The sequence below is a fragment of the Vanellus vanellus genome (assembly GCF_965231255.1).
Source record: "Vanellus vanellus genome assembly, chromosome: 12".
Taxonomy (NCBI): domain Eukaryota; kingdom Metazoa; phylum Chordata; class Aves; order Charadriiformes; family Charadriidae; genus Vanellus; species Vanellus vanellus.
In genome coordinates this window covers 21,810,556-21,825,742 of record NC_138917.1, presented here as the reverse complement: position 1 = coordinate 21,825,742, position 15,187 = coordinate 21,810,556, and the positions used below count along the sequence as shown (strand labels likewise).

Here is a 15,187-nt window from a genome sequence, read left to right as displayed (position 1 = left end):
CCACCACTGCCCTGGGCAGCCTCTTCCAATGTTTGACAACCCTTCCGGTGGAGAAATTTTCCCCAATATCCAATCTAAACCTCCACTGGCATAACTTGAGGCTGTTTCCTCTTGTCCTATTGCTTGTTACCTGGGAGAAGAGACCGAGCCCCCTCGCTACCCCCTCCTTTCTGGGAGCTGTAGAGAGCGAGAAGGTCTCCCCTCAGCCTCCTTTTCCCCAGGCTGAACACCCCCAGGGCCCTCAGCCGCTCCTCACCAGCCGTGTGCTCCAGACCCCTCACCAGCTCCGTTGCCCTTCTCTGGACGCGCTCCAACACCTCAATGTCTTGTCATGAGTGGCCCAACACTGAACACAGCATTCGAGGTGGGGCCTCTTGTCTGTCTCTGTCACTGGCGTGTGAGAGAGAGCAGGAAGATGCCCTGGTGTCCCCATGGATAGGACAAAGCTGGTGTTAGAGCTGATCTATCCATAAGCTACAGCTACTGGGTGGTGGAGGCAGCCCTCCAGGAGCAGGAGGACTTTCCTTCGTGGGGATGAAGGTCAGCTTTGGCCTCGGAGAAATGCAGGGGGAGCTCAGCAATGATGGATGTTTCTGCTTTGTCCTCTCAGTGCGCATCCAAGAAGGAAATCCACCCGCTCCCAAGACAGTGAAAACTTCAGCAAAATGGCTCTCTCGGCCAAGCAAAGCAAACACTCCCTCCAAAAGGACAGCAACCCCTTCATGCAGGTGGGTGGCTCCTGCTCCCTGACACATTGTGCTGGAGCGGGAGGACACTGCTGTGCCCCGGCTGGGGGCTCATCGCCGCGGGATGGCACACGGTCTGCGTGTGCCCGGCAGTGGCGGCTGGAGGTCCGTCATCTCCCAGCCACAAGCAGAAGCAGGAGCTGCTCACTCCCATGCTCTTGCTCACACCTGAAGTTTTGGGGTGAAGAGAGAGGAGCAGGTCCCGCGTTTGGCAGCTGCTGGCCCATATAGGTCTGTGAATACCATATGATGACCATGCTTTTTCTTTCTTCTTCCCAGTTCCCTCTCTTCCATCATTTCTCAGTTATTTCTGCTCTCCTGTTTTACCCCTGGAGGTTGAAGGATCCCAGCTACCATCTTCACCTTTTACACTCAAACTCCTTTCTCTATGCTGCTTGGGACAAGCCTACACCTCCTCCCAGCTTGTTCATGTCATCCTGGCCGTGGAATCATCCCTTCCTGCCCTGGGACAGGGGACTTGGGCCTGGCTGGAGGCCAAGGAGTGGTATACTCCTTGCTGGGGACACTCAAGGTAGGGCTGTTAGACATCAGCCTCTCCTGGGAATCTTTTTCGGCAGGCTCGCTTCACTCTAGGCATGTTCACGGTGTACCCTGGCTTTGGCTCCATCCCTCCTGGGGGCCAACAGATGATCACAGTGGATTGCTACGCGGAGTCACTGGGGACATGCAAGGAGCACCTGTCCATCGAAATCAGCGACAGAGACCCCAAGGACAATCCCCTCGGCATCCCCTATACCCTGTGTGCCGAGTCCTGCCTCTCAGGTAGGCCCTGTCCCCAGGTTCCCCTGGCCGGACCTGCTGCTGCTGATCAGCACCTGAACTTACTGCTTGAACCCTGAAGTCCCATCGTAAAATCCTCAGAGGTTCCAGTCCTTTTCAAGTCCACCAGTGGGGAGAGGTTGGGAGGGATGCGTGGAAGGATAACAGGAAAGCAATAAGACTGAGGGTGACTGAGCTCCATCCTCACAGCCAATGCTCCCCAACCCAGGTTGGGTTTTGCAGGGACCTGGGCAGAAAGAACCCTCTGAGAGCCCAACAGGGCCCAGATAAATTCATCAGGAAGGCTTCTCCATCCTCAGCCCTCCCTCTGGTTTGCTCGCAGCATTTGTGGTTGACGACATAGAGTCCATCTTTGAGGAACATCAAATCTGCAGCAACATCAACCTCTGCCAGATCCTCCAGACGGTGCAAGACAAGGGTGTGTTCGTCAGAGATGAGAACAAGTTTATCTTCACCAACGTTCTGGTTGGGCACCGGGCCACAGCTCGCTTCAAGATCCGCAATGTGGACAGAGTCCCTTGTGACGTGGTTCTCTCCGTCAAACCTATCCCCAGTAAGGTAAGAACAAGAGGCCGTGGGGACTGTTGCTCTCTAAAGGTTGTGTGACGGCCTGCCTTGTTCTCCACGTTCCTTGCTGCCTCTTGCCCAGACTAGTCCAGCTCAGTGCAGGTCACACTACAGGGGAGAGCAGCAACGCCAGGATGACAGTTGGGTTGAATTCAGCGTGTCTCAAGGGTTTTGCCTCACCCCTCTGGGTTTTTGGTGGAACACCTGAACCTTTCTGAACATCTTGTGGAAGCACGCTCAGAGGGGGCTTTTCTACTGGACTGATGTGCCAGGGCTCAAAGCAGACCGTTTCCTCGGGCTCCCTGGTCTTTTCCTTCCCCGTAAAGGCCAATTTTAGGTTATTTGCAGGGGTTTCCACGCAGTCCCCACCACCCATGTGTTCTGGGGTGGCTGCCCAGTGCTCAGAGCAGGCTTTTGCGCTCCTGGGCTTTATGGCAGCTCCCTGTGGGAGGTCAGCACCACTTTGGAGTCACCCTCCGAGGTGGAATGAGCCTCTCCAGGAGCCTGTCCAAGGAAATGGGAAGGAAGGACACCATTTGGGGCTCTTCCCCGTGATGCATATTTGAATAAGACTGCATGACGTTGAAGGATGTTTTCTCCTAACACTGCTCTGTGGGTTCCTCCAAGCTTAACAGCCGCGTTAGTGACGTTTTCGAGGTGGATCCCGTTCGGATGTGCGTGCCCAGCCGCTCCCACGCCTTCGCTACGGTGACTTTCACTCCACAAACCATGCAGAACTACCAGTGCACTTTTGAGGCTTCCCTCGACGTCCAGGCAAGGTAACTCACCCGAAGAAATCTTAGGGGTGACCTTTCTGATAGCCGCCTCTCCTCTGGGAGGATGTAGACCTCTTGTTAACCCGAACTCTTTCGGAAGCCCTGAGTAGGGTGTTTGGTCATAGTTTAGGCTGGATGAGTAACCATGAAGACAGCATAATATTAGGTACCAACTAGAAGTTACTGAATCAGAAAGAAATGGAGATGTGTAACAGCTGAGCTTTCCAAGGAAAGAGGGTTAGATGAGGTTTCCGTGCCGACGAGTCAACCTGCGTTATTTCCTTCTTGTTGATGTTAAAATGAGATGATCCAATGTGATTACCTGGGGTACATTAAGGTATTTTATGTTAAGGAGCGTTTGGACACCTTGGGGGTGTTCAGCCTGGAGAAGAGGAGGTTCCGGGGAGACCTTATTGTGGCCTTCCAGTGCCTAAAGGGGCTCCAGGAGAGCTGGGGAGGGATTTTTTTCCAAGGGCATGGAGTGAAAGGATGAGGGGGAATGGCTTCAAACTGGAAGAGGGAAGATTTAGATGGGATATGAGGAAGAAATTCTTTGCTGTGAGGGCGGTGAGCCCCCGGCGTAGGTTGCCCCGAGAAGCTGTGGCTGCCCCATCCCTGGAGGTGTTCAAGGCCAGGTTGGACGGGGCTTGGAGCAACCTGGGCTGGTGGGAGGCGTCCCTGCCCAAGACTGTGGGGGAACTGTATGATTTTTAAGGTCCGTTCCCACCCAAACCATTCCATGATTCTATGAATATAAAAGAGGAGCCCGGTTCCTCTGTCCCAAGACCTGTGTTTGTACCGGGGCTCTGTCCTGCTTGTCCCCTGACCCTTTAGTCACTGAATTGGGCAAAAATAAGTCAGCTAATGTGCCCTAATAAGCAATTCCAGGTTTCGTGTCCTTGGAAATAATCTTTACTGTCGGTGTTATTTATTTACTTCTCCCTTCTTGCTTTTCTAATGTTTTCGTGCTGTGCTTGTGCTTTTTGCATATGTCTCGCGTCACCGCGGCCAGCGGATTTGCCACGGCGCATCTGTTGCCTCATTATTCACCTGCTGTACTGCATGATTCGATTAAGTGAAATGACTTTTGCCGGTTATTCCGGAAGGCTCTGAGCTCTTCAGAGCAGATTCCTCTTGTGAATGGCCCTGATGGGGCTGGGAGGTGAGGGAGAGCTGCGTCGTGGGGGTACAGGAGCCACCAGCCAGGGAAAACGCAGCGGGTGGCACTCGCTTGGCAATCGGGAATGGGTTAGTGCCAGCCCTAATGACTTCTCCTCTGCCTCTGCTGTAGCCCTGCAGCAATCAAAGCCCCGAGCCTGACCTTCGAGATCAGCGGAGATGGGAATCTGCCTCAGGTGACACTCCTGCGCCCCGTCCTTCGCAATAAGATGGGGAACCCTCTGCTGCTCTTCAAGAAGCTGTTGCTGGGTGATTCGGAAGAACTCCCTCTGGTCCTTCAGAACGCTGGCACCATACCTGTCCAGGTGAGGACCTGCTCAGGGAACGCTCTGGTCTGGGAACGAGTGCTTGTCACGTGGAGGAAAGGTCCCAGAAAACATGGTAGACTTGGGAAGAGTTCTCAGAAGGTCTTTTAAAGCAAAGGACTGACTTCTGCTTTCCAGGAAGGGAGTTCCTCTTGGAAATGTGATTTTTCTGAGCCGTCTGTCCTTTTCAGTTCAACACAGGGAAGTTGGTGGGGCGTTTCTCCTCTTTTCTCTCTTCTCACGCTTCGGTTCTCATGTGGGCACGTGTGATGTCCTGGTCACATAAGCTTGTATTTGGTCCCTTTTTATTACATTTTAAGTAAACTCAGTTGTAGTTTAATTACATTCTGCTTATTACTCTTAGTACTTTCTGTCCTGTTTGGTTATATTTCAATTCTATCCCAATGCCTCTAAACACGTGGGTTTTTTTTTTTTTCTGTCTCATTTCACTTAAACTTTGTGTTGAGCTGCGTGTGAAGCGGGGACAGGTGCTGGGTTCCCCGTGCTGGCCCAGCAGCAGGACGGTGCCGGTCCCTGTGCCATCCTGTACCCACACCAGCGTGGTCATGCTCTGTGTTCCCTTTCCTCAGTTGACGATAGACCTGTTGGATGAAGGGGGAGTTTTCTTCTTGAAAGCCAAGCCCACCACACATTGTATCTACCAAGCTGCGGGCGTGAAGGAAGACTCTCCTGGAGAAGGTAAAGTCATTAACCGTGAAGTGTGGTCATCCATACGGGGAAAATGTGTGCCCTGCTCTTGGCTTGGCCAAGCAGCAGCCAAATATTAGACATAGTTTCTTTCCTGGAGCTCTCTGTACCCTTAGTTTTTCATGTGGACTCCACAGGGTTTCCTTGTAGGAAGCTGTAGGAAGTTTTCCTGTTGTTCTGGACACGGTGGGTTGAGTTGTGGGGAACTATCACCACTTGAATGGACCGTCTGAGGTCTCTGCTGCATGTGGGGAGTTACCAGCCTGAACGGACGCAACCCTTGAGCCCACAGCCAGCCAACAAAAGCCAAACCCACTCTTTGACTCGGCTTTACGCATGGCAGGAGCTGGCTGGATGCAGTTTGAGTCCGAGCTGGGTCTTAGCCTGAGGTTTAGACGCTTCAGCGGCGATATGCATGGTGGTATAGTCTTGTGAATAGAGGAGGAGGGTCTGGAACCAGTCAGTGGTGGGAGAACTTGTGCTTGGAGACAACTGGGTTTCAACTTCTTATTCCTCTTATACCCCATGGATTCTACAGCTGTATCACTTGTCTCTGATCTCCATTGCTGTGCAGAGAGGAAGCCTCACACCGCTTCCCTGGTCCTGCATCACGGGGAATCAGCGGAGTTTGACGTGCTTTTCAAACCCACCGTGGCCCAACGCATGGAAGGAAAGATCCACCTGTCAGTGGTGGACAACCCCTATGAAGAGACCGACGTTCAGCTGGTGGGTGAAGGCTACGAGGACGACTTCACGCTAGATAACATCCATGGACTAGTGGCAGACAGCAAGGAGGAGAACACCAAGGGCTATCTGGAGGAAGACATAATTGAGGGTAAGAGAGGAGAGGCTGCCGAGGTGGAGCAAGGAACAGGAAAATACACATTTCTGCTCACCCTGTGCCAGTGCAGGTGTGGTCCAGCCTCGGCGGGCAGATCCTGTTGCCTTTTGTAGCCTGCAGAGCAGCCACCCTTGAGAACACAAGGGAAGATCCTCTGTCAAGGGGGAAGCTTGCAGGCCAGCAGGGAAGGGTCAGAGATACCAGTGTTCAGCTGAGCATCTCTAAAAGTAGGTCTGTGAGCCCATGGTATGCTATGGAGATGAAGACCGTGCATGATAATTTGTGTCCTCTACATAACCAAGCCTGTGCTGTCATCCACCGGACCTGGTGGCCTGGGAGCCTGCCTGCTGTGCTGCGTGTCCCTCTGCACAGGCACAGCCATGTGTTTAGGGACGTGCCAGGGTGTTGCCCTGAAAGTGGTAGGATGGGAGCTGCATCTCCCAGAGGGAGGAAGGCTCGGAGCGAGGAGGAGTTGGACATACGCTTGTCTGTGCACGTGGGGGGGGGGGGGGGGGGCGGATGGACCTCACCGCACGCTGAGGTCTCTTGCACTCATTCTTAACAGCATCCAGAGTGGATCACATCCAGTTTGGGGACTGTCACATTGGGAGACCCTACGCCGTGACCTTCACGATCACCAATCGCAGCAGAGAGGGGGCGATGCGGTTCGAGTGGCTGGCAGACACCCCCTTTCACTTCTCCCCCCAGGTGAGGTTGGATGGCTCTGCCTCTCCCGGCTGCTCAAGCCCTGCCTGGCGGGTTCCCGGGAACTAGCGGGGAGTCACCCCGTACTGGTGAGAGCCCATTCCAGCCATCCCTGGCTCTGCTGGAACAGGGCTGTCAACCCCGCAGAAAAGGCTCCATGTTATAGGAGGTGTCATCTTTTGTTTGTACTTCCCTCCGTCAAGCCTCAGATAAATACACAGTAAGATGCAGGATCACAGCATCCCAGAGTGGTGAGGGTGGGAAGGGCCCTCTGGAGCTCCCCCAGTGCCACCCCCCGCCAGAGCAGGGGCACCTCCAGCAGTGGCACAGGACACGTCCAGGTGCGTTTGGAATGGCTCCAGAGGGGGAGACTCCCCTCTCCCCCCTCTGGGCAGCTGTGCCACTGCTCTGCCGCCCTCATGGGAAAGAAGTCCCTCCTCAGGTTGAGGTGGAACTTCCTATGCTCCAGTTTGTGCCCGTTCCCTCTTGTCCTGTCACTGGGCACCGCTGACAAAAGACAGTTCCCACCCCCCGGCGCCCTCCCTTGAAGGATTGATAAGCGTTGATAAGTTCCCCCCTCAGCCTTCTCTTCTCCAGACTGAAAAGTCCCATGTCCCTCAGCCTTTCCTCAACAGAAAGATGCTCCACTCCCCTCATCATCTCCGTAGTCCTTTGCTGGACCCTCTCCAGCAGTTCCCTGTCCTTCTTGACCCGGGGAGCCCCGAACTGGACACAGCGCTCCAGATGTGGCCTCCCCGGGGCACAGCAGAGGGGGAGGATGACCTCCCTCGCCCTGCTGGCCACGCTCTTCTTGATGCCCCCCGGGATGCCATTGGCCTTCTTGGCCACCAGGGCGCATTGCTGGCTCATGGCCATCCTGTTGGCCACCAGGACTCCCAGGTCCCTTTCCACAGAGCTGCTCTCCAGCGGGTCAGCCCCCAACCTGTACTGGTGCAGGGGGTTATTCCTCCCCAGGCGCAGTACCCTACACTTGCCCTTGCTGCACTTCATAAGGTTTCTCTCTGCCCAATTCTGGCACAGCTGCTCACCACATCAGTCCCTTTGCTGTCAGTCCTGCCCTTGCCAGTAATTCCAGTTTGGTCTTAGCTCTCTGGTTCTCCCTAGGTGGGACACCTCCATGCTGGCTGTGCTAAGGACATCACAGTGACCTTGAAATCAGACGTCGCGGTCGCCTTCAAAATGCACCCAGTGAAGTGTAAGGTGGCTGAGATCACCTTCCAGCTGCCACCAGAGCAGGTTGCTGACTGGGACGACCGCCTGCGCACTGTCAAGTGGGTGGATGCCACGAAGGACCCGGCAGCCACGTGGCCCGTGAAGAAGAAGGTAAGAAGCACAATAGCAAAAGCCAACTGAGCTTCTACAAAAGGAACTGCCAACGGCAGCAGACCGACATGTCTGCTGACTAAGCAGCTTTTGCTTCTTCCTGACACTTAATCTATCCGTGAGGTTAACCAGCAGCACGTTTTAGGGGAGAGGTGGATGCACGTTGACCTGATACTGTCACGCGAGATGGGGAAGTCTTTTTGACAAGAGGCATTTAGGTTGACAAGAGATGTTTAGCCACATGCAAACTATCAGTCGCTGCCAAAAGCTGAAGCGTTGCAGCCTGTGTTGAAGGGGAGGTCACGTTTTACGGTAATGCATTTTGTGGCGTTGAAATCTCTTCATCTGATTCAGTGCCTCTTCACCAACAAGGAGTTAAATCCAGTGCGCTCGATCTCTTGTTTTGAAGCGGAGCACTTCTGTGTGCGCTGGTGAGCCCACCAGCACGTTGTGGGTGAGCTCTGAGCTCTGTCTACAAAGAGATTTTGGTTGTGGTCTCGGTACCGTGTGGGATATTTCATTACGGGGCAGCCCAGGCACTGTATGGGAGTCATGCAGCGCTCCCGAGAATTATCATTGCCAGAAAATCTGGCTTTTATTCCCATTATTGCCAAACACACTTAATTGGTGTGAAGGTTCTTCCCTAGTTTCTGAGCCATTGTACAACCTGTAAGCCAAACTTCTTCCTCCTCAAAGCATCAGCAGTCGGAGACTTTCCCGATGAGTTCGTTCCCATCCCAAAATGCCCATCCCCAGCCCCTACAAGTGTGGCTGTTGCCCCACGCGTAACATCTGGGGAAAACTTTCTCCTAAGACAAGGAGAAGGTTCTTTCTAGGTTTGTTCGTTCTGGGGGGTTCTCCACGCACAGAGCTCCAGCAGTTGAACTTAATCCTAATTTAGAGGCCTGCGGAATTCATAGGGGGTTAGGAAAAAGGATGGACGCTCTACAGGGTTGAAACACAGGGGCTGATACCCGGTCACAGTCCCCATGGGTGTACTCAGCGGTGGTGATGGCTTTGATGAGTAGGTAGAAACAAATACTGTAGTGGAAGGGTCAAATTTTGTCATCTTTCCAGGGAAATAAATGGGAATGGTCCTTCCTAGCCCCCATAACATGGCTGATTTTGGAGGCTGAGAGGCTCCCTGCTCAGCCTGGCTTTGTGGGCTCTGCTCAGTGATTCTTCCCTCTCCTGTTTGGAGGTGATCGAGGCAGACCCCGAACCGGATCACACTGTCCTGGAGAAGAGCAGCCGTGAGGTGGAGCTTCGCCTCAGTGCTGTCGTTGACTACGCCGAGTTCCAGCTGGATATGGACATGATTCAGTTCAAGGAGACCTTGCTCTTCCAGACGAGGATACTCACGTGAGTGGGGGGGGGGGGCAGACATGAGTGTGGGGGGCCAGACCTGCGAGCAGGAGCAGGCTTTGCCCGGGGCTGACCCAGTACCTGCTTCCCCAGAGCCACGCTGCGCTCTCCAGTGGCCCCCGCTTTTTCCTTCTGCTCATGATCCCGTGCCAGCAGAGGTTACACCGACACGCTCGTCGCTTGGCGGCTTAATTAAACCTCTTCTAATTTCTAACAGGCTGATCAGCCTCGGCGGGGGGCGCTGCTGCCTGCTGAGTCTGAGGTCTCGGCTTCCACACGTAACCCGGCACACCTCCCCCATGTGGATCCCAGTCCCATGGAGGGCTTTACGTTCAGTCTCACCTTTAAATAAATCATGTATTGTTTCGTTCTCTCCAAGTCCTGGCTGGGCGCCGGGGCCCGTGTATCCGCACACAAAGCCCAGCAGGAGATGGTGGCTGCCATCCTGCCAAGACGTGCCAGGAGAGGCTCAGTTCGGCTGTGCCTTTCTGCTGAGAACAGCCATGGTTTTGCTGTCATTGCGCGTTGCCTGTCCTCATCTGCTCGAGGACGAGTTTGCAGTCGAAATAACGTCAAACCGAGACATAAAGACCGGAATAAGACCCTTGGATTAAGTCTCCTGGGCACCGTGTCTGCCCTTTCCTCTTTAACTTCCAAACTTTGAAATTCTTTGTCTCGGAGCGGCCCAGGGCAGCGATCGAGCCATGGCAAAGTCTGGGGAAGAAGATGCTACTCAACGTAACGAAAGGGGTGCCCAGAGCCCACCGTACAGTGTTACTTCTCTATTTGCTTTCTATTTATTGGACTTTTTATTCCTCCTTCTTGCTTTTCAGTTTCCAGCTGTCCAATACGGGGAACGTGGCCCTGGAATACAGCTGGATGATGGCTGTGAAGGATGAAAGGGTGGTGAACCATACTGGGGAGCTGCTCCCGCCCAGTCTGGACAGTAAGGCACTAGCTCTCTGCGGCAGCTGGGGGGTGCCCGGGGTGTTTCAGTTGGTAGCTGAGGTCTTGGGGAGAAGAACATCCCACTTCACCCCAAAACATGAATTACTTTTTCATCCCTGTCCAGTCATCCGCTTTCATCAGCATCTTCCCAGTTACAGCTGGAGACTTTCTCCTTGCCCCCTCCCTGCCTTTCCGACCCTCCTGTGCTTGCTGGTGATGCTCCTGCTCTGCACGGGAGCTGAGCCTGGCTGAGGGGGGAGCCACGTGGTGGGTCAGGACTGGGAAGGGGGGACATCGGGGCACCTCTTTGGGAAGTCTCCGAGACTGGGAAAATCCATGTTGGCTGACCCGCAGTCACTGTCCGTGTGCAGTTCCCCAGGCCACGACAAGCGTAAAGTCACTGTCTAAAATTAACCCTCCCAAATTTGAGCCACCGGGGTTGTCCGCTGCAGGCGGAGACTCCGCTCACAGCCGCTATTGGAGCTCAACAGCGGGGCCGTGACTCGTTAACCTGCAGTAACGCGGTGGCATCTGAACACGTGGTGTCCCTGGGAGCGGTGTGGTTCTCTGCAGGGAAACGGGGCTGTGTGTCCAAGAGGTCTCGGTGGAAACAGGAGTGAGGAGAGCTGCCAGCTCTCACGTTTCCTACCACGGGCAGCTCGTCTGATGGCCAAGACTGGAGAGCCCAACCCAGTCCTTGGTGCTCTGCATGTCCTTATCTCCGTCCCCGGTGGGTCCTGGCGCTGGCTCTTCCCCGGCGCAGGGCACGCTCGTGCCAAAACTGGTCTGCTGGGCTGTGCCATTAGCTGGCTGGTCGTCGGTTGTGAAAGCCTGACAAAGAGGAAGGAAGGAAAGGGTGTGAAGGACAGAGCAGCACTGTTCCCCAAAGCCTTCTTTCCACCACGCACGACAAGCAAAATTCAGTTCTGCAGGCAGTGAGGACTTAACACTGTCCTTGGGACGTACTGGGATGTGAAACAGCACCCAGAAATTTTCCCAGATGCTGTAACAGTCGCCTCTACTGTTAGTTTTGGGAATGAACACTGGCCAGAAGCCGTTCTGCAGGAGAAGTTTGCATCTCAGCTCCCCAGCCCTGGAGACAGAGAGAGTTTAACAGTGTGAAGTGTCTGGCGTCAGTCCTGGGCCCGTTTAATTTGCTGACGTACAGCCTTCCCGGCTGTCATCCCAGCATCTTTAACGGATGGTCAGTGGTGTGTTTTGATTCGAGCAGTTTGCGGGGTCTCTGCTGGGCCTTTTCACTGTTTTTGCTGCCCCCCACCCTGTTCTCCCTCCTGTCTGTTCTCACTTTCACGCCTGTCCCCACGACTTGCTGGGTTTAGGATTTAGCAAACAGAGAACCGAAAGCAAACTGACCACTCTCCCCGTTCTTCACTGGGAGTCCTCCTTCTGAAAGCACTTGGCCAGAGATGCTCCACGTGCATCCCAGCTCCCTCCTGTCCCACCCGCAGCAGGAGGCAGAGGTGCTGGGAGCAGAGGATTTGCTCCTTGAAAGATGTCCTGCTATAACCTCTTCCTTACCGCAGGGGGGTTCCTCTCCTCCACTTCTGGCACCCCTGTGAAGCTCCAGTCTAGCCATTCTTCGAGCCAACTGAGCTGCAAACTGGAGCAGGTCTCTTCCTCCCTGAGCTCATCCCTGAACACCGGCAGCGCCACCCCGGTGTTCTCTGTCGAGCCCTGCAGTGGCACCATCCCTGCCGGCCAGGAGCAGCTCTTCCAGATGAAGTTCTCTCCGGTCTACGTGGGGGACTTTGAGAGCTGTATGTTCTGCAGGTAAGAAACGTCCAGGCACTTTTCAACTCGTGCTGCTGATGGATAGTCGTGGTATTGGCTCTTATTGGGGAGGGTGGGAGTGCAGACCCGGGGACAGCCAGCCCCAGAGAGGCAGCAGAAACAACCAACGTACAAGAGTGAAGAAAGATGATCATCCAGCCTTGGTAGAAGGCAGGTACGGACAGACTGGGAAAAGATGTTGTATGAAATGTTCAGCTCCTTAGAGGGTTGCAAAACCTGGAACGAGAGATCCAAGAAGGCTGTCAAGGGCCAGCCAGCCCCTAGCTGTGCTTCCTTATCAGATAAGCCCGGCTTCCATCTCCATACAGAAACCTGTGTGCTGTGGTTGGTCTCTAGACACGTAACTGTTCATGTTTCTGCCGTTTCACCTCTGCTGCCTCCATGGCAGAGTGCGCAGTTCTGTTTGATTCGCTGCTCAATGCTTGCACAGAGAGAGGATGCAACCCTTGCATGCCGTCCAGGGAGACGTGTCAACCTTCAACCCTTGTGTCCTTGTCCAACAAGCAGTTGGCTGGCTGGAAATGTTAGTCTGGCTAATACCGATCCCTTTCTTCCCAGTATTCCTAACCTGAAGCCAAATCAGAAGGGCCCAGAGGTGGCTGTGAGCGGGAGAAGCCTGATGCCAGACTGCCACTTTGAACTGGAAGACTCTGACTACATCACCGCGAAAAGGCGCAGCCCAGAGTTGCAGGGACCAAAGGGGGCAACGTTTGATCCCAACACAAGAGTGATTGAGTTTGCGGCAATTGGAGTATGCAGCAGGATTAGCAGGTAGGTGTGGGCATGGCTTCTCCCGTTGATGGTCTCCTGGTCCACCCCCCTTAACCAGAGTCCTCTCCAGCTACTCTTCCAAGCCTCACAGCACATCTGTACCTTGTCTGTGATCTGCTGACACTTGGCCACCAGTCTGTTTTGGGGCTGGAACAAGGTGGTCACTTCAGTGACCAACTGGCCAATTTTCTGTTCTCTTTGACCCTTTCTTCAATAAGGTGTGGGTCAGCCTGGGAGGACCACGTGTCCCCAGCCTGTGCAGTGTGGCCAGTACAGCCTTTGTCCCTTTGAGGAGCATCCTTGGGACATTCTTGCTCCTTTGAGATACTAGTCAGACACGGTCAGTGAAGGCTGTAACCACAACAGAGAAGTACCATCTTCCAAAGGAGTCTTACTGCACTTGATTTTACCATTTTCACCTGCTCTTACCATTTTAACATGCAAGAGTTTGGCTATATCCTTGCTAATTTCTTTGTCGATAGGCATTAATCTGTAGACAACTGGGAGGCGAACTGGGCCCCTAGAAAGCAGGTGAAATGTTTGTGCTCCCAGTCTTGTTCCCCTATACCAAATAACTCCTTCCAGCTGGTGTCCAGGACTGGCAGTGCCTGATGTCTGCTGCAGGACAGAGTCATTAACGTCCCAACACGACCTTAGTAGTCCTTTTTGCTCTGTGTGCACAGGACCTTCATGGTTATGAACCCAACCGGTTCCGCGTATTCCTTCCAGTGGACTTGCCAAGATGCCGAAGCCCCACCAGAACAGGTGGCTTTCTTCTGCCTCGCCAAGAGAGGTCAGATCCAGCCAGGGAAGAAAGCAGAGGTGCGTGCAGAAAATTAAGGTGGTAGATCCAGTGTACATGGATTACCAGTTTAACACGGGCTACATCTACACTTACTGGGCGTCCCATCTCACTGTGAGCTTGCCAAGGCTATGAAGAAGGAGCCTATGATTCTAGGAAACCTTTGACTGCAGTGCAAATGAACCGGCAGGTGAACCTGTTCTCACCCTGTACCCCACATCTGCCATGCTTTTGCGCTCTCAGTGGCACAGCAGCCTAACTCTGAGCTCACAGCAACAGGAGGTGGAGGTTCCTGGGGTTTCTTGGTGGTATAGACTACACCCCACCACCTCCCGCCCCTTACCCTGCCAAGGGCAGAAACTTTCCTTCATCTGCCTCTTTCTCCCCCAGATGAAGTTTGAATTCATCGCCCGACACCTGGACATCACAGAATCATTCTGGGTCTTTACAATCCCTGAGAAGAGCATTTCAATCCCGTTCCTGTTGGTGGGCAACACCACCGACCCGCTAGTGACTCTGGACAGATCCCACCTGAACTTCCGCTTGCTGTTAATTGGTGAGCACCATGCTTACACCTTACACGCTCAGAAGTGTACCTCTCCAGGAGCCCAGTAGTCCCGTTATTCCAGCAGGCAATCCCAGAGTGGTGAGGGTGGGAAGGGTCCTCTGGAGCTCCCCCAGTCCCTCCCCCGCAAGAGCACCTCCAGCAGTGGCAGAGGACATGTCCGGGCGGGTTTAGAATGGCTCCAGAGTGGGAGACTCCACACCCCCCCCCCACCCTCTGGGCAGCCTGTGCCAGGGCTCTGCCACCCGCACAGCAAAGAAGTCCCTCCTCAGGTTTAGAGGGAACTTCCTATGCTCCAGTTTGTGCCCATTCCCTCTTGTCCTGTCACTGGGCACCACTGACAAAAGGCTGTTCCCATCCCCCGGCACCCTCCCTTGAAGGATTGATAAGCGTTGATAAGATCCCCCCTCAACCTTCCCTTCTCCAGACTCAAAAGCCCCATGTCCCTCAGCCGTTCCTCAGCAGAAAGATGCTCCACTCCCCTCATCATCTCTGTAGCCCTTTGCTGGACCCTCTCCAGCAGTTCCCTGTCCTTCTTGACCCGGGGAGCCCAGAACTGGACACAGTGCTCTAGATGTGGCCTTCCCAGGACAGAGCAGAGGGGGAGGATAAAAGAGGCTGGAAATGGAGATGGGCCCTCGTGAGCAGAGCATCCAGCTCCTGGCACCCAAGTCTACGAGGGAGAGGAAGGGGAAGGGAGGAAGGCACGTGGCAGGAACACGGCACGTAGTTGGGGCTTGTTTCCAAGAGGGGATTTGGGGTTGATGCAGGGGTGCCCACGGGGTCAGAAGTAGATTTCCACTTTGGCATCCTGAGCGTGCCATGCCGCAGGCAATGCTCCTGGCTGCAAGTTGCCTGCAGGGCTGAGCTGGCAGGCAGGAACGCAGTGGACAGTGGTGGTCTGGTGGCCAGAGGAACAAAAGGCTTTCAGCAGCTGCTTTTTCCTCTCCCC

General features: G+C 54.3%; 1 protein-coding gene across 1 annotated transcript in view; it reads left to right on the top strand.

Moving 5' to 3' along the window:
- The window catches only part of HYDIN (HYDIN axonemal central pair apparatus protein), a 161,422-nt gene that overhangs the window by 135,027 nt on the left and 11,208 nt on the right, over window positions 1–15,187 (top strand). The window contains exons 56-70 of the mRNA XM_082489568.1: window positions 611–728; window positions 1,325–1,529; window positions 1,870–2,105; window positions 2,742–2,893; window positions 4,182–4,374; window positions 4,965–5,073; window positions 5,657–5,917; window positions 6,489–6,631; window positions 7,754–7,972; window positions 9,174–9,334; window positions 10,171–10,283; window positions 11,830–12,076; window positions 12,656–12,868; window positions 13,552–13,690; window positions 14,061–14,226. Coding sequence (XP_082345694.1) covers window positions 611–728; window positions 1,325–1,529; window positions 1,870–2,105; window positions 2,742–2,893; window positions 4,182–4,374; window positions 4,965–5,073; window positions 5,657–5,917; window positions 6,489–6,631; window positions 7,754–7,972; window positions 9,174–9,334; window positions 10,171–10,283; window positions 11,830–12,076; window positions 12,656–12,868; window positions 13,552–13,690; window positions 14,061–14,226 — 2,675 coding nt within the window. The remainder of the gene's footprint in view (window positions 1–610; window positions 729–1,324; window positions 1,530–1,869; window positions 2,106–2,741; window positions 2,894–4,181; window positions 4,375–4,964; window positions 5,074–5,656; window positions 5,918–6,488; window positions 6,632–7,753; window positions 7,973–9,173; window positions 9,335–10,170; window positions 10,284–11,829; window positions 12,077–12,655; window positions 12,869–13,551; window positions 13,691–14,060; window positions 14,227–15,187) is intronic.